This window comes from Amphiprion ocellaris, chromosome 11 (genome assembly GCF_022539595.1).
Source record: "Amphiprion ocellaris isolate individual 3 ecotype Okinawa chromosome 11, ASM2253959v1, whole genome shotgun sequence".
NCBI lineage: Eukaryota > Metazoa > Chordata > Actinopteri > Pomacentridae > Amphiprion > Amphiprion ocellaris.
Window position 1 is genome coordinate 18,605,276 of NC_072776.1, and position 27,825 is coordinate 18,633,100.

General features: G+C 40.6%; 1 protein-coding gene across 4 annotated transcripts; it reads left to right on the plus strand.

The window, feature by feature from the left end:
- Nucleotides 1-10,178: 10,178 nt before the first annotated feature.
- On the plus strand, nt 10,179-27,799 carry LOC111583583 (helix-loop-helix protein 13). 4 transcript variants are annotated; one of them, XM_035958403.2, is made up of 6 exons: nt 10,179-10,751; nt 14,706-14,786; nt 20,368-20,543; nt 20,636-22,844; nt 23,026-23,542; nt 24,424-27,799. In XM_035958403.2, the coding sequence occupies exons 5-6, from the start codon at nt 23,026-23,028 to the stop codon at nt 24,459-24,461; spliced, it is 555 nt and encodes a 184-aa protein (XP_035814296.1). In that variant the 5' UTR covers nt 10,179-10,751; nt 14,706-14,786; nt 20,368-20,543; nt 20,636-22,844; the 3' UTR covers nt 24,462-27,799. The 4 variants fall into 4 exon arrangements, with proteins under 4 accessions (XP_035814296.1, XP_035814295.1, XP_035814293.1 ...); XM_035958402.2 differs by having other exon boundaries at nt 10,187-10,414; nt 10,486-10,751; nt 20,636-23,542; XM_035958400.2 differs by having other exon boundaries at nt 10,187-10,751; nt 20,636-23,542.
- Nucleotides 27,800-27,825: the final 26 nt, after the last annotated feature.

The window sequence follows — 27,825 nt, forward strand, 5'->3', positions numbered from 1 at the left end:
CCATACCTTTTAAGCACAAACTTAACGACAAATCTGAAAAATGTTATCAATTTAAGGTAAATTAAAATATCAAATTGAATTGAAGTGAAAATGTGCCAGAAAACAAAAGTACAGGAAGAGGCTCGTATGAAAACCATATTAAAAAGTTGACAAAAGTCTCTGCCTGCAATTCACTGAAAAATATTTATAATCCAAAGTTTTACTATTTTCTTTCAGTACAATGTTTTATGGCTTACAGACACAATTAAGATGCTGTGTCAAAGCATTACATCAAACTTTCAAACTCTCTACACAGTAAAACACCATAAAGGAATTTAGTTAAATCATCTCATCTACTTTACTTAATGTAACACATTTTGCTAATCTTGTTAATTTAATTTAAATTTAAAATCTTTTTTTTTAATTTTCAGACCACTTTAGACCTTATATTATACCTTGAGTCATTTAACTTAAAATAATGAGCTGAATGAATGAAGAGCTGAGAGTTCACTCAACTCTTTAAATGAAGTTTCTAAGAAACAAAACTAATAACATAAGCAGAGTTCCCAGGATGCATTATTAGAGAGTTAAAATTCCCCAGAGACCCTTGTTTTTTGTACTTTAAGAACAGTGACATGATGGAAACTTGCTTTGTGTTGTTAAATTAAATTCTGGCTGTTTTTTTTTCATAATAATTGAAAAACACTATCAACAACATGGTCAGTAAGCAAGTCTGTCTCTAACTGTCGTTTAGGAAATTTGTTAACTAACTTAATATCTTAGGTTTATTGAACTTGTTTTCTCTAGCTCATTTAATCACCTAGTTTTACACTTTTCACAACTCATGAGATGAGTTTGAATTAATTATCCCATATTCTTAAGGCAGTTGGAGAACGTATGTTTCAAAGCTGAATTAACCTAAAATGATTTACAGTGTACATAATACAATAAATGTTCATAAAATGATGTTACCATCAATGCAGAATATTTTCAAACTGACTTTCAAATAAATCTGACCCTTACAGTCTAGAAAATCTGAGAATAAGTGCAAATAAACAAAAAAATCATTTTGTGGCACCTGTTGTCTGCTTATTTGTCACATCACACACATGTGGCACTGAAGTAGGATTAACCAAACCATGATAAATATTTGTGAATCAGATTGTGACAAGAAGAATGCTGAAGGCAGGAAGCTCTTGTTTACCGTCTGTTGTTCCAGTTTTTAAAAAACATTATCTCCCTCATTTTTTCTTTTTTTTTTTTGTCTGCTCTGGTTTGTTTTATGCTTCTTGACTCGTTGCAGTTCAGGAAGTCTTTGGCCTTGCCAGACTGCCTGCCTGTAATGAATGGAAGTGAAACTTAAGAAAATCAAAGACACATAAGTTTGTAGAATCAAAGGCTCATCTGCAGAATGTTTTTTCACTGAAACCATTTGAAATCATCTGGTCTATTAGCATAAATCTCTGTTGTTATAACTACTCAAACTCAGCTTCTTTCTCTGTGCTCCTCCCTGTTTCATCTCCTTCAATCTGGAACAGAGATTTCTTTAAAAAACAAAAACAAAAAAAAAAAACCCTCAAAAAAACCAGAACAAGCCAAATCTGCACTCTGCACGAACTGCATATTTAGATCATGATGCATCAATCCTCATAATTCACGTTTCTGTCATTTTACCCTCAATTTACAATATGCTACAGTTCAGGAATCCACAACACATTTTCTCAGACATAAAAGTAAAAGGGAAATCATGGACAGACACGGGGCAAAGTCAAACCAGTGTAGCTGCTCAGGCTGGGCACTGTCGCTTGGACTGCGAAGCCTGTTTCGAAACACATCAAAGAAAATCAGGATTTTGCATGAAAAACCACAACATGACTAGTATCTCCCCCTACTCCCCGGCCCTGCAGTTCCCCAGAGGAAAGGAAAATGTGGATTCTCAGAAGTGTTATTCCAAAAAAATATACACTCTATGAACAAGAGTGAGAAATACATATTCCAGATCCAACAGTAAAAGCCTTATGTTTGGTTTAAGGCCTTTTTGTTTGACTCCATTGAGATGCCAGGGGGGTCCGGAGGGATTGGCAGGTTTACAGTTTGGGGGGAAAGTGGGGCTGTTGGGAGATCAGGGTGTTTGCTATGTAAAGAGTCACCTCCTGGAAGTTTTCTGGAACAAAGAAGTCGCTGTGTGACAGTTCAGTGGAAGCCTCCAGTCACTGTATAGGCCTTTGTAATCACCACAAAAGAACATACCAGCAGAGTAAGTCCATAACTCATCCACACAAACAAACCCTGATGTCGGTAAATGAGGCCGAACTCCAACCCCCGAAGGGTGAGACTTGGCTTTTGCGGCGCAGCTTGATGAAGGCAAACAATGCAGCTGTATGCTGACGAGAGGATGGGACAGGAGACTGGAAAGTGGCAAGATGTTCCATCCAAAACTGTAAAACACCAGCGTGAAACTTCCTTACAATGCTCCATAGATGGTAAATGTCTGGAAAGTTTTGTTTTATGGTAAAGTTTACCGTTCATATCCCATTTGTGCCGCTGGGTATTTGTGCAATCACTTTTAGTGTAACTTGACGGTGATGACAAAAGTTTGGGATGATGATAGCAGCTGGATGCTATTCTAGATCACTTGGCTTCATCACTGGACGTCTTACAGTCCACAGAAACAGTCTGCTGACCATCAGTATGTACAATATCTAGAAAAATCTTTTTAAAGTAGAGAAATTTAGCTCCAATATGAGTAAAATTAGATGATCAATATAAAGTTTTTCGACAATGTATAACATCTGTGAGATACACAAGATTTTTCTTTCAGTTATTTCTGTGTCTGTTCACTCCACACATACTGACAGCCCTGCTTGGGTGGCTATCATCAGGGCTCAGATGAATCTTTACACTGATGTTGTGAAAAACCCTCTGTGGCGAGATCCCTGTTTTTGGTCTAAACCTATCAGTGCAGGGTTTGACGTAGCCGCCAAAGACCTCACAGGCTGCACTTGTAAGGACTAAGAAACACAGAGGCTTGAGGAAAACCTTGGCCAAGGCCATCCATGACAGCTGGCTTGCCACACGGCCTAAAACAATACACAATCTGTCCCTCCTGACGGCCATCAGTACACACTCGTACAGTCACGGCAAGGGAAGAACACACGCTCGCCCTGACATCTCCAGACAGCGAAAAATAAACGGACAGATGGAAAAAGAAGATACATAATGAATACCAGTGGTCTGGATGAAAGCAAAGCTGATCTTCTCCTCCATCATACACAGTATACTAGTTGGGTGTCATTGTGTAATAAAGATCTTGCTAACCCTCCTCAGTCAAGACCTTTTCATATGCATGCTCCCTAAGTGTCATTGGAGAGTTAACGCCAAGACCATGAAAACACTAGCCGCAGGTCATTAAAATACCTCTGAGAATATGGGATGCTTATCAAATAATATGAACCACATTGCTCCGCTCTCCTCCTGTGGAAATGGGGAGTGGATGCTGGGCTGGGGTTGATATCTCTACCTTTTCAAGTGCTCTTTGAAGTCTGGGTCCTAAAACAAGTGCCTGGGAAAGTGGAAAACTTTATACGCAAGAGCAGCAGAGTGCAGGCTTCTGTAAAGGTCATAACCTCTCTGTTTCTTGCAGTGTCTTGTGTCATTCAGAAACATTCAGTATAGTCAATTCAACTGAGGTAGATGATTTGCATATGTTAGTGTATGAAAATAACTATAAAGACATTTTTCACACTAAATCTTTTTTCTCATCATCTTTCCTTAGCTTTTTAAGACTACAATGAAATGTACAGCTGAAATCTCTGGCCGTAAGAACATCCTAAGATGCCCTGTAAAAATATCAATTATCATCCCCTCATAAAACACTGGGACGGACATTCCATCATGGAGAGGGATTTTCCATCATGGCCTTTTTTCCAGTCTTCAAACGTCCAGCTGATTTGACAGGAGGAAAAAAGCACATCAGTCCACTATCCCTGTAAATAGTGGAATCTGCCACAGTCACTTAGGCACATTTTAAACAACTGAGATTTTCCTTTTGTCACTTAAATTTAAACATCTGCATACAGTACAGAGCTATATGACATATGGTCCTTTGAATCCTTTACAAAGCAGTGTAAGATCACTATCCAGTGTGAAAAACATTTACCAGTAACCTACTATGTTACATAATTAATAGTTCTTTGATCAAAATGATCCCTTCCTTTCTTGCGTGAGTGGGCAATGTCCCTTTCTTTCTCTCCATCCACCCCCTCCTACTCACAGCAGCTTGAGCAGACCTGCTCACCTACAACTTTGCTCAAACACTGTAAAACTATTCTACACAACACAATGGCAAGTTGTAACAACTGAGTCCTACAACCATTCATGTTTGAATTGGGAAAAGATTTTGAAAAAGAATAATGATACAGAAAATCCCACCCAGCAAGTTGGCAAGATTGGTTTCTTAAGTTTGTTTCATATGAAGTCTTGGAAGTCATCAGTACACTGTAGTTTCAAAGTGGAAACATTCAGCCACAACGACAGCAGATATCAGCTGTAAACTCCAAGCACTTGAGTTTCCTCCCAGATCCTAAGTGAGAACCTTCTTGTCTCTGATGGTGTCGAAACAGGCCGTCTGGATCTAGTTGCTGTAGTCATGGAGATCCATGTGACACAGCATCATGATGGCGCTCAGCAGCAGGGCGGTCGTGTTGACCAGGTCCAGGCCGGTGATTTTGGGGGTGGTATCATGGACCGATTCAAAGACGAGGACTTTATTGGCGCCGATGTTGCTGCTGGGCGTCACTCCAAGTCCTCCGATCAGACCCACACACAGATCACTGAGGATGTCTCCGTACAGGCTTGGCATGACAAGCTTATTTACTTATTTATTTGCTTATTTTACTCATAATATGACTTCTTGTAAATAAAAAAAAAACAATATGGACATGTTTACAAGGTTAAAAAAAACATTAAAAAAAAGATTTTCACTGCAGGACATCTTAAATATACATAAAACAGTAGGTATACACATGCCTTCACTAGTGTGTCAGATATTTCATTGGTCATTAGGTTTGCATGTGGTTAGTTCAGATAAGTTGACGTCCAGTCATACATATTAATATAACCAAACATTTTTCACAATTATTCAGCTGTTATGCTCATAACGATGGTGTTTGTATTCTTGTCTCCCTCCACAACTACCTATTTATGCACTTGTCACAGTGTAAGCTTAATTTAGCCTTTGATTTTCAATACGTGGTTTCTTTTTAAGTGTGTAGTGTTTTGGTGTGGTTTTACTGTGTTTTTATCTGCATGAACCTTTTTAAGTAATCAAGGCAATGATGGACAGCTGGTGCTGATTGGACTCAATTCCCCCAAGGTGCACAGCTGGCACAACAGCACTGACTATATAACTGAGGCAGGTGCAACAGAACAGCAGACAGAGGGGACCGGGGGAAGCGCACTGAACGGGCGGCACAGACACGACGGGGAGCCGAAGCACCGGGCAGCACGGACGTCAGGACGGTCAGGAACCCTCCAGAACACACGACGACGACTACGGAGGCTTGATACAACGCCCGTTAAACAGCTAACTCTGCAGACGCGAGGAGGACCGGACGGACTGCGTGGAGTGGACCGGGCAACGCAGGAGCGGGACGCACGGGGCGGCCAGGAACTAGACCGAGCCGCGCAGCAGCACAGCGGAGCTGCGCGAGCCGAAACGACAGACGCTGTATGGAGGCCCAACCGTGCCATAGAAGGAGCATAATGTTGCCCACGGATCTTTAAGTGACTTCCTTTTTATTATTGGGACTTTTTTTTTTCTTTCCATCTTTTAACCGGGGGCCTCTATTTTATTTGCTTTTATTGTTTTACTTTGGTTTTAGAAATAAAATATATTTTAAATTAAACAAAGTGCTGCACTTCATTCTTTTTAACAGTGGAAACAAATACATCGCTGGTATAATTCTTTTATCCTCACCTAGCGTGACACACTAAATGTACTTTATGGAGCTTTTTCAAAAATCAGTCTTTTCCTCTTCTTTTGTTAAACTGTAAACTGAATAAATAAAGGTTAGGTTGATATTAACTGTCAGCACAAGACAATCACTAGGATTAGGAAGAGGGGTTGATTTCACGAAGCAATCGGAACAATCTTTTCTCTCAGCAGGTACATTGGTGGTCACACTTATCAGGAGAAGACTATGTTGATTTTATTTTTCAAGTCAGCTTTGTTAGTAGTGAAGCTTTATAATAACTGCCTCATAAACTGTGAGTTCCTCAACCCCATGATCTTACCCATAAATGCAATTCAGATATGCTGCTAAGTTTGCAACCTGTCAGTAACGTAGTGAAACTCCACAACTGCACGGCACATTAGAGACTTAATGCATGTTGTTTGACTCATGCTCCGCTCTGAATGATGAATTCCTTCGTAGTGCACTTTAATCAGGCATTGAGTAAACAGGTCCAGGGTACAGCAGCCTGACGCCGCCGTCTGTCTTTGACATTTCCCGCTGACGTTCTCAGTCACCCCGCCTTGGAATTCCTCCTGCATGGCTCACACTCTTCTGCTCTGGGCCAAGCTGGATCCCCTGGGGCACATCTTCAGGAGGAAATTATTTTTCATTGCCCCCAAAACACTGAGACTCTTGCCAGTTTGGCCTCGTGCCATTCTTGCTAGTCTCCAGGTTGTATGGCCGGGATTCCTCCTTGCTGTGACGGGGCTAATGTGAGATAGGGCCTTCAAGAAAAACGGGTCACATTCCGGACTTCCACCCTGTAGCTCCAGTACCCTCTTTGTACCCTCTACAGGACAAGACTAGTCTGTATGGAATCACTAACCTGACCTCTTCTCTAAAACATGATAGGAGCATCCAATCCATCTTTCCAGGGTCCCTGCAGAACCTCTTGTCAAGCCTAATTTTACTTTAGTTTCATTTTAAGCCAGACACTGCCGTTTCACTGTCAAACAAGGGTTTCATGTTGTATTATTAAACTTTCTGTTTTCAGTGGTTAGTTTTTAGGAGTGGGAAGGCCTTACCAAAAAACATTTCACATCAATTCATTTAAAGTGATGGAAAACTCTTTTTTTTTTGTTGTGGCTTCTCTTATGAGCCACACTAAACATTTAAAAAGTTTGTTTTTGACTATTTTCGCGGTAGCTGACTTGATTCTGATCGATGTTAATGCAATAATTGGGGAGTTGACTGTAATTCATTGTGTGACATGTCATGACTTTTTCCTCAAGAATGCAGTGACTCATCAAATTGGCTAGATGGCTCCAGTGTTTCAGGTGATTCAGCAGGAAATCCACTGACACCATTGATTAGAGAGGCTGTTTGTATTCCAACATGTTCTGCTCATTTCCAAAACAGACCAAAAACTGCATTTCTTCTACAAATGAACTGAACGGAGACGAGGAGGAGACAAGGGGCTGTGTGGAGAATCTGCCAGTCAGTCAGTATTACAGACAGAAGCATCAACATGCAATGTTCAGTCTTCAGATATTGTGTCTGTACAGTAAATATAAAGATATTATCAGCAGCTGGTTAGCTTAGCATAAAGAGTGCAAACAGCAAACTGGGCTCCACCCAAAGGTTACTAAACAGCCAAATAGCACCTCAAAACAAAAGCATTTTATATTCTGTTTACCTGATCCGTCTAAAAATTAGAGTACAAAGTAAAAATATTGTGGTCTTACTGTATATTTATGTGCTGGCCTATTTCTCAGTAGGGTATAGTGACGTTCTTTAATCTCTTATAGGCTACCTGGAAATCTGGGGTTAATGACAAGTTGTGATTAAACTCAGAAGAAGACATGCTTGCCCCTAAATGTCAGCTTATGGAGTAAAAACCGTGTCAAGTGCTGTCTGCTGCCTACCCCAAGATAGCTGTTTCTAGTCCTTATGTGAAGCTCAACTGACCAGATTCATCAGTTCAGGTCAGTGTGTAGCATGGAATTCTGCAATGTGCTGAAGATATTCAAGGGTTTAAAAAAAAATCTCTGTTGTTTTCAGCTCATCTGTGACCACTGACTGTATAATTAATGGATGTAACCCTGCGTGAGGTCACCCACTGGGGACCCATAGGTCACTCATCTTGCTGGTGCCTAACGCTCCACCTGAGCGGTGAAGCAGGAGGGGAGCTGAGGTGAGCGGTGCAAATGTCTCATTGCCAGCTGCCCTATGATGGCATCCACCTGTTACTGAAAGCAGTCAAACTCTTAATTATGCAAAACTTAAAGCCTTAATACATTTTTACCATGTGAGGTGTTTAGAAAAGCACTCACTGTACAATTTTCTAGAATGGGGAACTTAGCTGCAGAGGCTCCAACTGGTTTTTGTTCCAGGCTGTAAGCGTATTTATTTCTGCTTTTAAGTTGTGCATTTAAACCTAGTGGTCTATGGAGAGGGAGTTGTATTGCAGCCAGCCTCGAGTGGCCATTTGAGGAACTGCAGCTTTTGGCCATTTCCACGCTGACTTGGTTTCTCAGCACCAGAGGTTGAATTCACAGTATGTTCCCAACTGTTAAGAACAAACTTAAGGAACTGAATGTAACAGAAACAATTCTAATCTGATAACTTGGTTGTAAATAATGGATGGGTGAGCTATTACCTGTGGAATGGTTTTATACTAAACTGAACAGATGGAGGATACTATTCAAGTGAGGACAGTCAGAATAAGAGCTGAATGCAGGGACAACATGAATGATGTTGCATTCATCTACAAAAAAGAGCTGACCGGTGCCAGGTACCACTATGTACTGAAGTGAATTTGAATAGCAGTACAGTTGCTTAGCTTAGGAAATAAGTGAACAAATGATGACTAAACAAATGGCATAGTCAGAACTTAACAAAGTGACTTTTGGGCCTTTGTACTCTAACATTCTGACCCATGCCAGTGTACATGAAGAGGTATTAGCTCAGTCAAAGAGAGGATAGTAAATGGCATCTCATCAGAAAGGGAGAAGGGGGGAAGCTTTATGTCTGTGAAACCAGTAAAGATGTTTATTGGGAGAATATGCTCAACCTGGTGTCTGCAGATCATGGACCAGTCCTTATCAGTTCTTTCTTCCTATTCTGTTGATTCTTTACTTTCTATGTCTCCTCTCTATGTCTCCAGCTCTGTCTTCTTTTTCTTCTTATTCCCCTCCTCTTTTTTTCTCATTTTACTGTAGCAGTAGTAGTACAACGAATCATTGATACTCATTTTTCTCTCATGGATGCATTTTCCAGCTCCTGGGAATCTAATTTCCTGTTTCTGCTCCCGCCAACTGATTGGTGTTTATGTTTAGCAATCTGTTTCTTATAACCTTTTGGTTTTCCGGTATTTATTCTTTCTGTCCTCCACCCCACCACTTTCTCTCCATCTATTTTTTTAATATTTTTTTTAGAGTTGCTCTTTATTGTCCATATGAAATGTTCCAAGATTAAGCCTACTCAAGGATAAGGGGGTTTTAGTGCTTGGCAGCAGTTAAACCAGTTATAAAATTGCAACACCTACAGCATGAGCCATTCAATCTAATCCAAATGTCCATACTGGGGAAGGAGTGTGTGCATATGCCTGTGGGTTGAAGGTGGAGTTGTCTCAAATGGAAAAAGCACATTAATTCTGAAATCTTATGCACCTCTCAATGGAGCTAGTTAACTTTGTAAGATAAACTATTGTTAATGTAGATGTAACAAAAATCCCCACAGTGCCATTTATCCCCATTTGCTATTAGATTTAGAGTGGACCAGTGCAAAGGGGGAAGATATTTAGTAAGAAAGAAACAGAAAAAGAAAAAAAAAAAAAAACAGAAGCAAACACACAAACAAAAAAAAACACTCTAATGAGACACAGAAGCATCTTCAGCTCATGACATGCTGGTTGTTCTCTTCTCAGAGGTCAGTCATACTCACACAGCTTCAGTGGGAGACTTTGCTTTGTTCTGCCAAACAAGTGGAGATTCTTTCTGGAGCAATCCTGGTTGACTGCTAAATCCGAGCCATAAACAAATTAAACTGGAGCTAACATTTTCTTTTATTATTTTTCATCTGAGATGGATTTGTTGAGCACATGCACTCCTTTTCTACAACGCCCCCCTTCACATCTATGCAGTTCAAGTCATTCACACCTGAGAGCTGCCCTCTGTGACCACACTGTGCTACTACTGACTGCCAAGCTGCTCCACTTGGGAAATTCATCTTGCAACAGATGGTACATGGTGGATTTTGTCACAACCACAGCTTAAGGCTGTGGACTGTGGTAGTGCTTCCTCCTCCCTCAGCCCTGTTCTCTCTCTCTCTCCTAGGTGTGTGTGGTGAAGCTGGTAGCAGGTGTGCTGCATCGTAATCAGCAGACGAGCTGCAGGTGGAGCTGAGTGACTGGTCTCTGAGCGTCTCTATAAAAGCAGATGGCACCCGTCATTCAAAGCTGGACCGTCGTCTAATCTCCAGTTAGTGCTGGGAGTAGAACTGTCTTTGCCACCAGCCTAGAATTGCCAGTAATTCTGTTTTCTGTGTTTAGAAAGCTGATTCCTGCCTGCTGAGTTGCCTGGGTTCCTTCGTCTGCTGGTTTCCGCCCTACCATGGATTCTGCCTTCTTCTCCGGAGGATCTCCACCTGTTGCCAGCTTAACCTGGGAACATCAACGTACACCTGGAAAGAAGACTTTCTCTGGAAACATCTGCCACAACCAGGTTCTACTGATACCAACTTACCAAGCACATGGTGAACACCGGGAGAGAGAGTTCTAGATGAAGTCAAACCAAAAGGACTGTTCTCAGCTCATCAGTTAAGTTTCCAAGCCCTAGTATCACCAGACTCTTTGTATTGTTAATATGTCGAATTAAATAATCAGCGTTCCGTATTTAACTTAATGTATTTTATGCTTTGCATAGGATAGCTTTAGTCTGGGGTTTCAGCTCATAATTACTGGTAGTCTAGGCTGGGTTAGTTTTGTATTTTCAGTTGTTTCCCTACCTTGGTGTTACCATACGTGGGTTAACCTTAGTTTCAGTTTCTATGTAGTTATTCCTCTGTACCTCTAGAAGGTTTTGTTTTTTAGTTCTAGTAGTAATTTAGTTCTTCTTTGTCTAAGATTCTAGTTCCGGTTCCTGTATAGAGTTTCTTGTTATGAATAAAAGCATTTTTAAAACGTTCATGCTGGTGCAGATTTTTAGGGAAGATTGTGGAGATACTGATGGCAAATATTACATTTTACTATATGCAAAATTTAAAATGTAAATCGTCTACATTCATTGATTTTACTCTTGAGAACTCATCTCTATATAGCAAAATTATACACTACTGTTGAAAAGTTTGAGGTCACCCAGGCAATTTCATGTTTTCATGAAAACTCACACTTTCATTCATATGCTACCATAGTTACACAAGGGTTTTCTAATCATCAGTTAGCCTTTCAACACCATTAGCTAACACAATGTAGCATTAGAACACAGGAGTGATGGTTGCTGGAAATGTTCCTCTGTAACCCTATGTGGCTATTCCATTAAAAGTCAGCCATTTCCAGCTAGAATAGTTATTTATCACATTAACAATGTCTAGACTGTATTTCTGATTAATGTTTTCTTAATTGAAAAAAACACTGCTTTTCTTTCAAAAATAAGGACATTTCTAAGTGACCCCAAACTTTTGAACGATAGTGTATATTTCTAAGATTTTTTTTTTTCCCCAAGTACATATTCCCTTCATGCCTTCAAATGGCTTAAATGTATCTCTGCATCATTGCTTTCTGTACAATATCCAGATCACAGTCTCTGCCTCCTCCTCCACCCATCCCTCTGCTTCCTGCTGCAGCTGAAGCACACCAGCTCACCTGCGGTTCTGCTCAAAAATTGCTGTCCTACAAATTGGGGGGAAAAAAGCAGTTCCAATGAAAATGATCAATTATACAAAAGGCTCCACCCTGCAAGTTGACAGGATTTTCAGCTTCACAAGCTTCTAACACATACAGCATCTCTTAAAGCCGTATTTTAATAACTAGTGAGTTATTAACATCTGATAGCAATTTCGATATGTCCAAAAACCAGAGCGTAAAAATGACGATTTACAGTTGTGAGAAGGATTATGGTGATGTGTTGCAGTTTAATTGATTTTTGATGTCAGCTGTGGCATTGTCGTTGTTACACTCTTGAACACATTTACAAGGTTTTAATCAAGAAACATTAGAGGTCCTGGTAGGCTGATCTAGCTAGAACCAGACAAAGCCTGGGTAACAGTTTCCAGGGTTTGTGCTAAGATAAGTTAAACACATTACAAACATAAGAGAGCTACTAATCTTTTCATCTAGTGCTCATAAAAAAAAAAGCGCATTTCCATGAGATATCAAACAAATAATACAATTAGCATTTCAATACCAGGCCAAGCAAGCTTTAAAACGTCTGCCCAGTGTCAAAGCTTCATTTTTTTAGAGCCATTTTGGAATAAACATGGGCTCTGTGAGATGGCGCCACAGGGGAGGCAGCATGGTGTACCAGGAAGGAATGCACTTCTCATGTCTGTAATGGATCAGAATATTTGCAGAGTTGTTGCTTTAATTTTCAAACACTGTTTTCTTAGTCTTTGTGATTTAAAATCGCTCAGGCTTCATTGCTAATGTTGTGCTGGTGGTATGATTTGGGCAGGCAGTGGGGCATTCAGGGGGTTAGCGTTCCCCCCTCCACTGCAACTGTCAACTGGCAAATCAGCTTCTCATGGAAACCAGACGTTTAATTGTTCTCAGATGCTGGAGCTTTTGGTGTGAGCCGAAATGTGTGACTTTGCGCTGTTCAAAGGTTGGATTAATTCAATGCTGTCGATTAAGAAAGCTTGCGTGCCTCTGAGGGCTTGTGGTCTGAATCAATGTGAGGGCAGATCAGCCGAGGTCAAACAGTCATAGCAAAGAATAGGATTGTTTGTACCTATGAACAGTAAACAGATGAGTTTGGTTTACTTCACTTAGACAGTACAGTGTTTGATAAGCTGTCAATCACACTAAAGTATGTTTGAATGACTTTCAAATATTTGCATATTATCGTGAGACAAATTTCACTCTGCTGTCTGTGTTCGATAAAAGAATCCATAAACTCTACTTGGAAAATGACTGTAGCAATTACTTATTTTGTGTTTTAAGCCCATAAAGCTGCAGGATGGTGAGGAACATTTCTACAACTCCATCTGGTTAGTGTATGTTTTAAAGTACAGTGTTAACACTTTAAATTTGGATCTACAATATTTAGAAACACTGAGTAATGAAGAGATGATTAACTGACAGAAAATCGGTTCAGTGTTTTAAAATAAAAGGAGAAGGAAGTGAGTTTGTATCAAAACGCTCATCATGCACACTATCTCACACTGCAAGAATCTGTGTCTTCCTCAACTGAAAGCAGCAAGATTTTGATACACAATGCAAAGTTACAAAGATATACAAAGCAGAATGAAAATCTGGTCTCCTATTCCACTGTAATCTGAAACTCCATCATCAGCTCAGTGCTTCTGCAGCATTTGGTTTATGATTAAAATTTCAGTCAATCATCTCTTGATCGTCCCCTGGCTGCGTTCTAGTTTTACCTTTAAGCTGACTGCTGGGATTGAGCTGCTGCGAACTTCTAATGTTACATTTTCTGGCCGCTCAGTGACCAGTTTTGTCCCGTGGAGCACCTCAGTGCAGTTATGATTCTATTCCAGCATGTAGATTTGGCTCATTCATGTCAACAACTAGGGGAAATAGTGCAGCAGTCATTACTGTATCAGATGGTCCTGTTGGAAAAAGTTCTGTGTTGAACAGCCAAACCTTCCTCTTCCTATGCACCCTCTCGCCTTCCTTTCTTGGCAAAAGCACAAATTTCCTCATGGTTTCAATGTTTTTGTCATATACCAGTTCCATGTAAACTATATTACAACTGACAGATACAACAATGATCTGTGCTGCGTACATGAATTTACTGCAATATGCAGAAGCTTGTAAATGACCTAGGTATTGTGTGATAAGTGACTTTTTGTTATCAATTTCTTTGCTTTTGCTTTAAAAAAAAAAAAAAAAAAAAAGAATATATATTAAAATGAAAAAAAAAAGTCCAAAAAAAATTTCAACAATTGTTTGGCTTGCATTTGTATTATGCTAGTTGAAATGACTATGATGTGAAAGAAAAAAGAAGAGTGACAGCAAGCAAAGCAATCAAAATGTTGGTTTGTGTTTTTTAGGAATGACATAGTGCACTGTATTCATCTTTATAGCCAGGCCTTGTGAATGATAATGTCAGTGTGTGTGTCAGTCAGTCGGTTAATCCACCACCTTGATCTTAAAGATTTTGACTCAGTTGCCACAAAATGTGATTCAACTATCCAGAACCCCCAAATATAATAAATGTTGCGATTCTGGCAATTCCTCTGACAATTCATGGATCCCACATCAACAGTAGCCGTATGATTATGTAGTTTAGAGTAAGCCAGTAAGTCAGATTCTCTTAGCACCTCGGCTGTCTTTTCCTACGTTTTCATGAATTCTCCTTCACATCCTTCACATTGGCCTCATGTTTTTACACTGAGGTCAAGAAAAAAGTGATTAGGAAAAGACATAAAATTTAGCTATTTATTTATTTATTGACTGCAACCTTGGTCTTTTTCTGTGGCATGAAATATAGTTTCCCAGACCTGCTTATTTTTGTTCTATTTTTATCAATAATTTCTTCCAAAGTTCCATTTTTACAAGCACCCTCCTTCCCCGCTCTTTCCCTCTCCCAATAGGCAGAGACCCAGGAAGAGGAAGGTAGATCAGGTGGGGGAGTGGCCTGTTAGAGTCTCTTTGGGACCATGTGGCCATCTCAGGTAAGTTTGTTTTGGAAGGTAGTGGCTGTGTCTTTGTTTTTTTTTTTTCTCGTTAGATAGCATTAGCAGTTAGCAGTTGGTACTTGCATCTTAGATGAAGTCTGCTTGTATAGTCTCCCTCTGTGGTGAGCTTGGCCGAAGCAGTGAAGTATTTCAGCAATTAGCGTTTGCATAGTTTCTTTGTCAGTGGTAAGTTTGCTTTGGACATTGCAGTAGTCTTGCAGCTAGACTTAGCATTTAGAGTTAGCACTAGCAGATTTGGAGACTCTGCATCTATAATTTCTTTGTCACTTTTTAGCACTTGGCACTAGGTATTCAGCATCTTGCACTAGCTAACTGGTAGCATCGGCACTAGTCACTACCTGGAGCATCTCCTAAATGGGCCTGGGTCAGTTGAACGTGGCAGTGCTGTTTGGATTGTGTAGGAGTAGTGTGAACTGGCTCTATAATAAAGGCAAAAAATAACTTTAAAAAGAAATACAGTTCACATTAACACATCTTTGCCATTTCTTTTTTGTTGTTTTACTGTGCTCCTTTTCAGCCCACCAATCATATAATAGATGGGGTGATACTCGTCATCCTGGTAAACCAGAAAATAGAGGAGAAATTTCAAACATGTTGGCAAAGGGTTGTATTTTTCAGAAGGCTATATAAGTAAAACCACAACCAACAGTAAAGTATCTGATACTAAATTTAATAATGCATTTAAATTATCATTAAATGGAATTCTGATATCATATATAAAACAGCTTGTGTTTCTGTTTATTTAGCAATTTATTTAGCCTTGCTTGAGCTTAAATCTGTGATGTACATACCAATAAATGTTATTGGAAACAGTTTTGCAGAATATGTTCAAGATGATCATTATCAGGAACAGATGCAAACAGCAAAGGTACTTGTCACGTTCCTCTTTCATCGAGGAAAGCCCCATCACAGACGTCCATCATCTGTCACCAGAAGGAAATCATTTCATCTGAACCGAAAAGAGATAATTGGATGATCAGATAATCACCCCGTCAACAATGGTGTGACATTAGAGATGCTCCCTATGTTGTCTCTTAGGTCTCCCAGTATTCAACAACACATTCACCCTGCTCTCTATCCTCAGTTCAGCCGTGGCTCTTTTCTTTCATTGATCCGCTTTGGACACAACATCCTATCCGCCACTTGATCTGTGAAAACAGAGGAGTGTCCAAAATGTGAATGTCCAAAGTACCATTGGTTCTTTTCAGCTCTAAATTAAATCCAAAGCGCTCCAACATTGCCTAGAAAAGACTGAAGAGGCAGCCGCTTCTTTTGTTTTCTCCTAATCAATCTGGAAAAACATATAACACCTCGCTGACCTGAACAACAGTGTCAGGACAAAGAGAGAGCAACACAACGGGTGTTTAACAAAGCTAGCAGCTGGTCTTTAGGGGCAGTATGTCCACCGGCATGTCTCTGCAGTGACCTAAGACGCCCCCGTGCCTGTTAAGGCCATCTCGCGAGTATCAGGCTTGTGTGTGTTTGTGTCTCCATGGACCTGATAGTGTTTTGTTCCAAGGAGTGAAGTTGCAGGAGGAGCATATTCACATCTGGTTTCAGCAAGAGTGTCCTCATAAATGATACCTAGAGGCTGCACAACAGAATCATCATGGCTAGAGACCATCAACACACTGCTGGTTCATTAGTTTTGCAAATGCTGAGCTCTACAAGTGGACGAATAACTCTCTAATGAACAGCTGTTGATTGGAAATGACTGTGGGGCATCATGTAAACAATAGTATAAGATATACACTCACCCAGGTTATTTCATGTTTTCCATGAAAATTCACACTTTAATTCATGTGCTAACATATTTGCACAAGGGTTTTCTAATCATCAATTAGCCTTTCAACACCATTAGCTAACACAATGTAGCATTAGAACACAGGAGTGATGGTTGCTGGAAATGTTCCTCTGTACCCCTATGGAGATATTCCATTAAAAATCAGCTGTTTCCAGCTAGAATAGTCATTTACCACATTAACAATGTCTAGACTGTATTTCTGATTAATTTAATGTTATCTTCATTGAAAAAAAAGACTTTTCTTTCAAAAATAAGGACATTTCTAAGTAACCCAAACTTTTGAACAGTAGTGCACAGATTTGGGCACACATGCTCAGTTTACTCATCATAACTAGTACTTCTCAGCCTGCGAAACCAATTAATCAGTGTTTTCTGTGACTCCGAAGGTGCTTTGTAAGATCAAAGAAAGCAACCCTGATAATGTCATCAGAATCAGTTTAATTTTGGCTTTTAAAATGAACAGAAAGGCTTTCATCATGTTGCATTATGGTAAATAAAGATAAGGTTTTAGGATGCATGACACACAACGGAATGCTAAAATATTATTTCTGTTGCTTTGAATTTGACAATTTCTTTCATCTATTTCTTTTGTCTATTTGTTTTTATTAAAGCAACACCCAGTAGATTTTAACACTTTTCTTTAAGTCCCTAAATTTAGTATCTGTAAGTGGTAAATAAACATTTAATGACCCCTTCTGGCTAAAATCAAGTCCTTTACCTTGTTAACATGTCCGTATGGTATTTTTTATATGCCAGAAAACACATCATGGGGGAGGAAATAAGCAGTCAAAGTCACAGTAGAGCATTTACACCTGGACGCTACAGTGAAATAACAACAGTCTCAAAAACACAGGGTTTCATTTGTAACAAACCTCAGGAACCAGTACTGTCAACTTGCAGGATGGGGCTTTCTGTATCATCATGTGTTTTTTTTTTTTTAAGAACTGATTCAAACATGTATGGCTGACTTACTGCAATATTACAGATTGCCATTGTGTGGTATGGAGTAGTTTTCAAGTGTTTATGCAGAGAGGTGAGCTGGTGTGCTGGAGCTGCAGCTGCTGGTGAAACAGTGAGTAGAGAGAGGCAGGGATTCATGGACTGATGGATTCTAGGGGAAGCAGCAGGTTAGAGTTACATCTTAGACATTTTGAGATGGAAAAGGGCTATTTTCATGAAAAGAGCTCCTAAATCTATAACTACGATATAAAGAGATGAGGCTTTTTGGGGTTTGATCAATGACCAGAGAGAGACTTTTGAATATGGATTTATTTGTACTCAAGGTTACACATCATATTCCAAGATACATGAGAAGAAATTAGGCATTTTAAGGGTTTATTAATGCATTGTTCTTGTCAACAATTCTGCTCCTCCGAAGATATATTTTACATTATTGCTACAGTGTTTTACCATATTGTCCGTCAAGTGAAATGTGAAGTAAATTTCTGGAGTACCACATTAATTGGCAATTGTATTTTCTTCTCTGATCAAAGAGTAGTTCTGCTATTATAGCCAGTGAGGTTCTGGTAAACTCTAGCAAAAAAGGCATAATCATCATTCCTATTACGGAAGTGGTTACCTCAGAAATATATGTCAACTTGATAGAATTCCTCATGAGAAGAATTAACCACATGGCACAGAATGTGACTGCAGCTTTGGCATCTTTCTGTTAATCATTCTTTCTTCAGTCTGAGAGTTTAAGAGTCTTATTTTTAATCGGTTGAGTGAATTTAATTGTCCTCGAGGTCTGGACATGTACTAAAACAGTAAATAATTTCAAATATTTCCAACAACAATGAAGATAATGAACATTCTTTGCAGCTATAAACTTCATCTTTTACAGTCAGAGAGTTTCAGGAGGGAGTCATATTGACATCTGGTATTGTGCAGGTGTCACCACTGATGACTGCAGATTACACATTCCTCTGTATCAGTCCTCCCCCATGGGTGCTGTGGCCTTTCATACATTCCACAGAGATGTACAACAAAAGTCTCAGAGTGGATGCACAGATTGAGATTAATGAATGCAATAGTGCAGTAAAGGGGAAGCTTATGATGTGATGTACACGCATGAAGTCACATTATCTAAATACCACCTGTTGTCATGCAGTGTATACACACCCTTACTGCAAAAAAAAAAAAAAGAAAGTGTTTTTATCAAACTAGGGGCTGAGGTCCAGCTTCAGGCTCCGGTTAGTCCATGGAGAGGGGTGGTGCCCCTGGAGGGGTGTTTGCTTAAGGCCAACTTTACGACTGTGATGCTTTTTCCAGATCAGACCTGAGCCTGAAATGCAGACAGGAATGGCACAGAGCCACTAAGCTGCTTCTCAACTTCAAGAATTAGCTTCACTTTTGACAGGTTTTGTACCTGGGTTTGCCTTGATGGCACGGCTCGCACAAATGACTCATGTGCAGGATCGCATAAATAAACTGTTGTTGCCCCAAAGATGCCCTCACAGTTTATGTGGGAAATGCATGTCACCTCACATCCACACACTTTTCACATGCAAGACAGTTTTGCATGCAATCAGTGAAGGAATTTCCTGCATTATTTTCATTCAGTTGACTGGCACGTCCTTTGATGCTGGGCACATACTGCTTGTTGCATTAATGCTGATTGGAGCTTACCTTTAAAGGTAAAGGCCCGCAGCTATCTGAATCCTTATCTGTGGTCAAGGGTAACTTCTGCTCTGAGCTATCACGTCAATGTGCCGTGACACTCTAATGGCTCAGTCCCAGCTCGGATCAAAGAGCTGTTTGTGGTCAACGTTGGAGATTACACTTGGCTGCGATGCCATTCCTTCATAGCAGCCAAGGCAGATCCCAGAGGTTTTCAGAACCGAGATGTTTATCAGGCTTGTACCCAAACAAACAAGATGTGCGTCACTGAACACAACCATGAAATGTTAATCTTTCTTTTTTGTTTTTTGCATTGATGGCGAGTGGTCAAACTCATGTCTGCTGTTCACGGCTTTCACTGCGTGTGTGTGTGTCTGTGACTGTACTCGTATTGTGTTCAGAGGACATAAATCTGTTCACACATCCTCATTGTGGGGACCCAAATGCTAAATTTTAGCAACAAAAAACAAGTTCCCATGATGTAAATCATGAAATTTTAGGTTTAAGGTTAGGCTATGGTTCGGTTTAGGTTAAGGTAAGGGTAAGGATTTGGCACGTAAGGGTTATGGTTATGGTTACGGCAATCCTCCAGGAAATCTGTAAGTCAATGTAGCATTCAGCTTGTGTGACAGAGACAGAGAGGGAGGGGAATTAAAAAACAGAACTAGAGGCAGACATTCCATCCATCCATTAGCTATACCCTCCTCATCCTGCACAGGGTTGTGGGGGGCTGGAGCCTGTCCCAGCTGACACTGGGTGAGGAGCAGACATTGTAAAAGTTTTATACGAAAGATTGAGAGAGAGAGAGAAAGAAATAGAAAGAAAAATAAAGACTTTAAGACAGATGAGACAGAATGAGAGACAGAAAGAGGTTTGGATCCAGCAGCAGTTATTGCAAAGCATTCTGGCTCTGATCCCAAAACCCCCATCAGAGTTTAGCAACACAGCTCATTTTGTAGGAAATGACACAACCTCTGCATGAGCTAACAGAGTCTACACGAACCCCCAGAACATGTCACTGATTAAAAATCATAATATTATAAAGGACTTGAAAGAGCAGGTGGGGATCAATTCTGATGTGCGTTTGATTCGGAGTTTCGTTAACTTCCTTGTTTTCCACACTGTATCTCCCAGGTGGGAAAGAGCTTCAAAACCGCAGTCCTAATTGCGAGCATGTGGCCTTCAGCAGCGTCCAAGGCGCACTTGACTTTCCAGGCCGTCCGGTGCTCTGGGCTGGAAGCCTGAGCGGAGGAGCACATTTGGGCCACAGTGCTGCCTGCATGTCATCGAATAAACTCCACACACATACTGTGAGTGAAGGTTTTAATAACTGCATACTGTTTGTTACCAAATCTGATGGATTAATGTTGAGTTTATTCAGTTGTTTATTTTTTCCCCCCAGATTTTCTGAACCATTGCTATCTGTCTTTCTCTGGAACCCCTTCAGACCTCTTGAATCCTTGTAGAAACAATAAGGCGGATCTGAATGTGACAGGCGCGTCTCTTCAGTCGGGACCAAACCAAACCGTCAGCTGCGGCGGAGATGCTGCTGTCAGAGCAGCAGAAGGTCCTGACAGGGTCCGCAGCTCTTAATAAAGGCTGCTGCTCCGCTTCCCCAATTAAACCAAGCCGAGCAAATACACAGTGGTAACCTGCGGAACCAGTCTGATTTAGTTTTACAGTGACGAGCTGTAAAATACGTGTCCATTTGATCGAGCCACTATAAAGCAGCTCCTGACTCTTAAATCCTCCTTTATATGAAATAGGATAATTTCACTTGTTCCATGGATGAAGACGCAATATGTCGCTGATAGCAATTTTATTTTACGCACGGTCCATATGCGAATAAAACATAGTGAAGCTCGTGTACAGACATGCGTGTACACACAAACGGTGCAAAATGTAACGAGATTTGAATGTATAAAGAGCGTTTCCTATGGGTTTACCCTGGTGTCCACATATTTTTACGCACTGGAGTTAGATCCCAAAATATTCCGACCACAAATCGTCCCACTTAATTTGGGCCCAGTAGCCACATTAACATATATACAAACATAAACGGCTTCATGTCACAGGGATTTCTGTATAATTAAACCTGGTTAAATGTATTATTTTTATTGGCCGATTTAGGCCTATAATAACGATTAAAGTGCATCCGAGATTAAAAATGTAAGACTGTGAACTTGATGGTGTATTTATCCGAAATCAGTTATTTCAACCCGTGCCACACATTTTCTTATAATAGAATGGAAAACTGTAGGTTCATTAATCACTAAATAATAATAATAATTGATAGGAGCAACTTTGCCTTCTGACGCAAATACTAAAGTGTCCTCAGGGAATCAAAGTTCCCGATAGAACTGTGGCTTTTATATTCCTCGTTTAATATGTCTTAAAAATCTCCGTATTGTTTGTCAGTAAGTGCATCTGCAATAATTCAAGAGTAACTTTTTCGAGGCCATGTAAAACTTGGAAACGCCTCAAGGAAAAACAAAAACAGGATCAATAAGCCAGAGAAGATTCCTTGTGTGACACTTTATTAAAATGTTTGTTATTGTCCCTGTTAAGATGTTCCCGAGCACAGATCTTCATTTAGAGAGTGATTTTGTGTTAAATAAAATACAACTGTCAGGTTTATATTCTCGATTCAATCACCGATCGTCAGTCATAAGCTCCACCTGTTGTTTTGTTCGTCGTCCGGATAACTCTGGTTAAATCAGCTGCTGCCTCCTGATGAAGTCTCTCTGAAGGCCTCACGCCGCCTGTGTTTACTGCAACAAGCCGTTTCCCTTTAAATTTGCATCCTGAAGGACTTCGTCAAATCAAAACCACGTGTTAGTAAACATACAGCCTTGTTGAATTAAAGTTCATCCCTAAGCTGCCCTCCATCCAACCTCGAAGAAAGAACTGGCTTATTTGATTAACCCCAGCGTAATTACAGCGTGCGTCCTCTCCACGGTTTGCCATTTAGTCAGTCATATCATTTGCAAATTAGGAACATATTAATGTGGCGACTAGACCCAAATTATGTGGGGCGAGCTGCGGTGACACTGTTGGAATATTTTACATCTTGTAGGTCTGTTTGGGATCTAACTTCAGTGCGTAAAAATATGTGGAGGGTAAACCCAAAGGCGAAACATAAATAAATGTTCCTTTTACATTAACATCTCGTTACATGTCGTCCTAACAAAGAGGCTTCATGTGTTTCTGACAGTAGTGTTTGTTGTCAGCTGAGCTTTAATAGGTAAAACAGTCCTATTCAGAGGCCGCCGGCCTCGCACGGCCTGCTGTGCCATAATGCTCGGCACAAGCCCTCCAATGACTGTTAATACTGAGTGTTTTTTGTCAATATTAGCGGGACTACTTGGGGGGGAAGTTTATAATTGGACACGTGTTTTCCCCGCTTTTTGTCGTTTGGAGATCTACTGATCCTTTTGTAATTCGTTTGTAAAGCAATGAACGATCCACAAGGAGGGGTAGAGGAGTTCTTAAGAGCTCCCTTTCAGCCTTTAGAATTGGCCTGAGCGACCCACCGAGAAACGTGGAGGCCCTGAAGTATTTAATCCAGGAGATGTGCCCGTGAAGCTGTCACACAGCACACATTCAGGCAGGTAGGTTGTGATCAGTTTCTTTAAGAGACATCGGGCGCTCTGCTGTCTGAGTCTTTGTCCATCACCTCAGCGCACTTTATTTTATCTGTCAGGAAAAGAGATTGAATAGTTTTAAAATATGGAGGACATACTCTTTGACTTAGACCAGGATGGCAACACGGATTTTGCCTTTTGGGGACAGATGGACCAAAACTTCCAGTTCCAGACGCAGCTGGACACCTTCCTGCTGGACTGTACAGCGGCCACGGGCCAGCTCTCCCCCTGGTCCTCCTTCGGCTGTCAGTCCATGTTCCCGGACGCACAGCTGACCTTCACCGACCTGGACGTGCAGTCTCCCGGGGTGGGCATCTGCGCTGAAGGCGAGAGCTCCTCCTTGGACGAGCCCCTGGAGGCGAGCAAGCGCAGGGCGCGCAGACTGGAGACCCATCAGCCGTACAAGGTGCAGCGGCACGCAGCCAACATCCGGGAGAGGAAGAGGATGCTGAGCATCAACTCAGCGTTCGAGGAGCTCCGCTGCCATGTACCGACGTTTCCCTACGAGAAAAGGCTGTCCAAGATCGACACTCTGCGGCTGGCCATAGCCTACATCGCCCTGCTGAGGGAGATCCTCATGTCAGGCTGCGACCCCAAATCCTATGTGGACGAGTGCATGAAGAACGGCTACAAGAATCAGACCAACGCCATCTGGAACACAAGTGGTGAGCAAATCACCCTCATTAACTTCATGAAAGTGTCAGTAGCTAACGATGAAGTCTTAAAGTGCAGATGCAATCGGAGTGATGACAGATCCTCAATATGTTTAGAGGGACATGGCATATAAATAAAGGAGATTATTTACCCTAAAAAAGCAGCATGAGTCTGAAAAGCTCAACCAGGATTTAATCAAATGTCTGAAAAATCATAATTTTAGATTAAATTTAGATAACAGATTCAGAATATTAGAAAGAAATGATTAGTAATTGGTCATCAAATTATTAACATGTTGCAAATTTCTATGTTTTACATTTACTTTACATTATATCTTCTTTATTTCAAAGAAGCCCTGATTGCAACATTGGCATTTAATAAACACACCAAACATACATTTCTGCTGATTATCCAAATCTATCCAGCACAGGCTTACATTTACAGTCTACAAAACATAGTAAAAAAAAAGCTCCACTCTCAGTCTGAAGCTTACACTTCCAGAAAGGCTTTTGATAACTATTTAAAATGTAATCAGTGTTTCAGTGACAGACAGTATAATCGTTGTTATTCACAGTAATCCCATAAAGCAAATGCCATTTTAAGCAGCTTTCTGTGTGTTCAGGCAGACTTTTATCCCCAGGTGTGTTTCCCTGCTCTTAAATGAGCCTCATTTTATCAAAACACAAGTACTTGTATTCTGACTGCCTCCATTTGCTTAACTAATTCTGTGGGAATCTGCTCTGAAGCCTCTTTATGGGGCTTTTCAGCAGTAAGTGTGCCCCCATTCTTCAGGCCCAGACCTCGGACTTGTTAAACAGTCATTAAAATGTATCTAAACTTATGTGTTTGTCCTGCCTTTGTCTCTCTCTGCCCCCATGCTCCCCCTTGCCAGATCTGACAGCCCGCCTCTCTTGGATAAAGTGGGATTAACTGAGGAACAGTGGGCACCCGGAGTGAGGAGATTGCAGTGGGGAGGTATTTCAGGTCTGTTCCTCCCTCTTCTCTCTGTCTACATGTCAAAGACAGGCGGCACCACTGAACCCACCGATCGACATCTGCAGACTTCTCACCAGGTCACACACCTCAGGCTTTCTCAACCCTATCATCTACTTTGTCCTCAGTGGCTTTTAATATTCTAATTTATTGTTGACTGGTAATTGAGAGCCATTGTTTCTGGGGCAGGGGCGGGAAAGAGGGTTGGCATTGTTTTGCCAAACGGATGGCACTTGACACGGAGAGGCCCACTGGCATGATGCTGAATGGACTTACTGAGGACTCATACTTCTGCATATAGCGCTGAAGTGTTTTCTGGACTCTTGTTCGTTAGTCTGCGAGTCGATGTGTTAAAAAGAGCCTTGATCATGTAAATGAGACGATGGGCGTGAGACGCGCGTCGGTGTAATGTGATTTAGCATGTCAGGTGCTGCTTCCAAAGATGGCAATGCGTCTGGTTGTGTGCTGTTTGTTTCATGTGCAACCTCTCTCATCTTCTATTTATTTATTTATTTATAATGATCTCTTATTTATGACAAAATACACTGTCTAACTGTGGTTATCTATTGTTTTGTAGCTCAAATGATGTGTTTACTGTGTACATTTAAAGCAACTCAATGTCATGTGAAAGTGTAATTTTCCTTAAATGGATCACCACAGACAATTACACACAACACCTTAGATAAGTAATTTTGTGTATGGCAGATTTCTAATTGGAGACAAAATCATGAAAGGTAACCAGTTGTCAGTTGCTACTTATCTTCATGTATTTTGGCAATAAAAATTCATAAATTACATTAATTTAAAAAGTAAGTGTCAGTTAAGGACCGATAGCTCATCTCTCTTAGTTATCCCTCCTTTCTTGATTTCAAAGTCTATTAGATGACTCAAAATCACACCCAAATCTGCACAGATATTTTCATGCCCTGTACTGGAAAATTTAAACAATTTCTTGCAGCACACCGGCAATAGATTTGTTAAACCCTTGTGTTGTCCTTGGGGTCGTTCTGACCCCAAGTAAAATCTTTTGCCGTTGTATACTTTTATGTAACATTTGGCCCTAAATTCCAAAATGAAGGGAAAAAATTGTGGTAATGGGTTGGACTGAAGTAAGACTAACGGTGTATCGCAGATTTGATTGACAATTAATACTGTATACGTTTAATAACAGCCAAACCATGCAGGGTCATTTTGACCCCAGAGGACAAAAGGTGTATGGCACCTGGGGGGACATTACAAGGGTTAAGACAGCGAATAAGCTTGATGACATGGTCTGAATCAGTTGAGAATACAACCAGTGTGATTTTTTTCTTTCAAAGTAAGGTTTATTACTGTCCTTTAACTGCTGCTGTGTCTAATGGCATGTATAGAATGGGATGTCAATTGATGATTCCGTGCTGTGATTCCAAAAATGTTAGTAACTACAGCTGGCACCATCATGGAAAATGAAGTGGTTTCAGTATAGTCGAAAGTAACTGCCATGGTTTACTTGTCTGGCTAAAGAGAGAAAATAGACTAAAACATTGATTAAGAGAGTCTGTGACGTGCAGTCCAAAATATATGTCCATGTGCGCTACGCTATAAGGCTTGGCAGTGGTGTGAAAGAATGGACTATGTAGATATGACTTACTGCGCATATATGGCGCAGTAAATCCTCCAGGTGTCTGTATGCATGTTGGGAAGGGAGCATAATACTGGCCTAATGCTCCCTTTTAGATACATACATGGACAGTCATTACACCTCTTTCTGGTCTGCTGAGTGGCCTCCATTCTACACATTCACAGTAAGTCATATCTGCTCCACTAATGCACATTACTGGGTGAGCATGCACAGTATTTGCCTTGAAGTGTAGCTGACACAGGCTGTTCATCCTCGGAGGGTGCAACCGAAAATTTGTGTCCCTGCGTTAGACTCTCACAAACTTGGAAAGATGATGAAATTTATGTCATACAGTTCCTGGCAGACTTCCAGGTACATGGAAAGAAAGTTGACGTTGACTGTGGTTCCATTCGCTCCACAGTAGGTACGAACTGGTCTGCTAAACAGACACTGTTCTTCATATTTAACACAGAAATACAGACATCGCTTCTGTTGATGTTGCTGAAAGGCTACCTGTGATTGTACATTTTTTTACACTATATCGCAGCTAGTTACAGATTGGGCTGCAGCATCCTGTCCACATAATCTTTTCTGAGGTGTGCTGATCACAGTGAGCAGACATAGCTCAGAGTTCCTAGACAATTTAGAACCTTCTACTGTATTCAAGCACTGTCAGTGGAAACTGTGCAAAATCCAAAGCACCTCCAAATTTCAGCTGCAACTATGTCAATTTCACCTGTTTTTATAATAAATTAGGAAGGTGTGAATGAATGAGAATCCCCTCATACATCTATCCATTATCTATACACCACTTAATCCTCATTAGGGGGGCTGGAGTCTATCCCAGCTGACAGGGGACACCTGGACAGGTCACCAGTCTATCACAGGGCTACACAGAGAGACAAACAAGCACACTCACATTCACACCAATGGAGAATTTAGAATTACCAATTAACATCAGCATGTTTCTGGACTGTGGGAGGAAGCCAGAGTACCTGGAGAAAACTCACGCATGCAAAGGGAGAACATGTAAACTCCATACAAAGTCATTACAATTCATCCTAGGGGGTATATCAATATACAGCAGGTCCTCTATCATCAAAATCATTAGCATGCACAAAATATCAAGGCACCCCATCCATCCTGTGTTTCAACACAATGCCATAGTTTTAGGGTGTACACTCAAAATTTCCATCAGTTCATGAAAGTATTTTAGTAAGGTCTAATTTATAAGCACCTTTGCATTCCTTATATATGCCAATGTAGCATCATATCTACACTAATTAAAATGGTTAGAGGCTTCAATTGTCAGTCTCATTATCAGACTATTTGCCAAACTATGTAAAGACGACGACATTACACAGCAAAGCTATTTTTATTACAACAGTGTATTTTCTCAGAGTCTGAGCGTTCCTCCCAGCAGTCCACAGATGCTGCTCCAGGTGTACTGGTCAGATGTGTAAAACAGGCGAGGTGAGTCAACAACATACCCATTCTTCTTTTTCTCATGCAATTTCAGTGCCACTAATAGAGCCCTTAGGAAACAATTATGAAGCAACCGAGTTTTGAGACGTACGCTTCAGTCATAGCTTGTGGGTGATGTATAGCTGATGAATTTGTGTTTTGGGATTTTTTGGTCACAGTAAATTAAAAATGAGTCCCTAGTTATACTGGATCGCAGTGATGAGACATTTGAGCCTT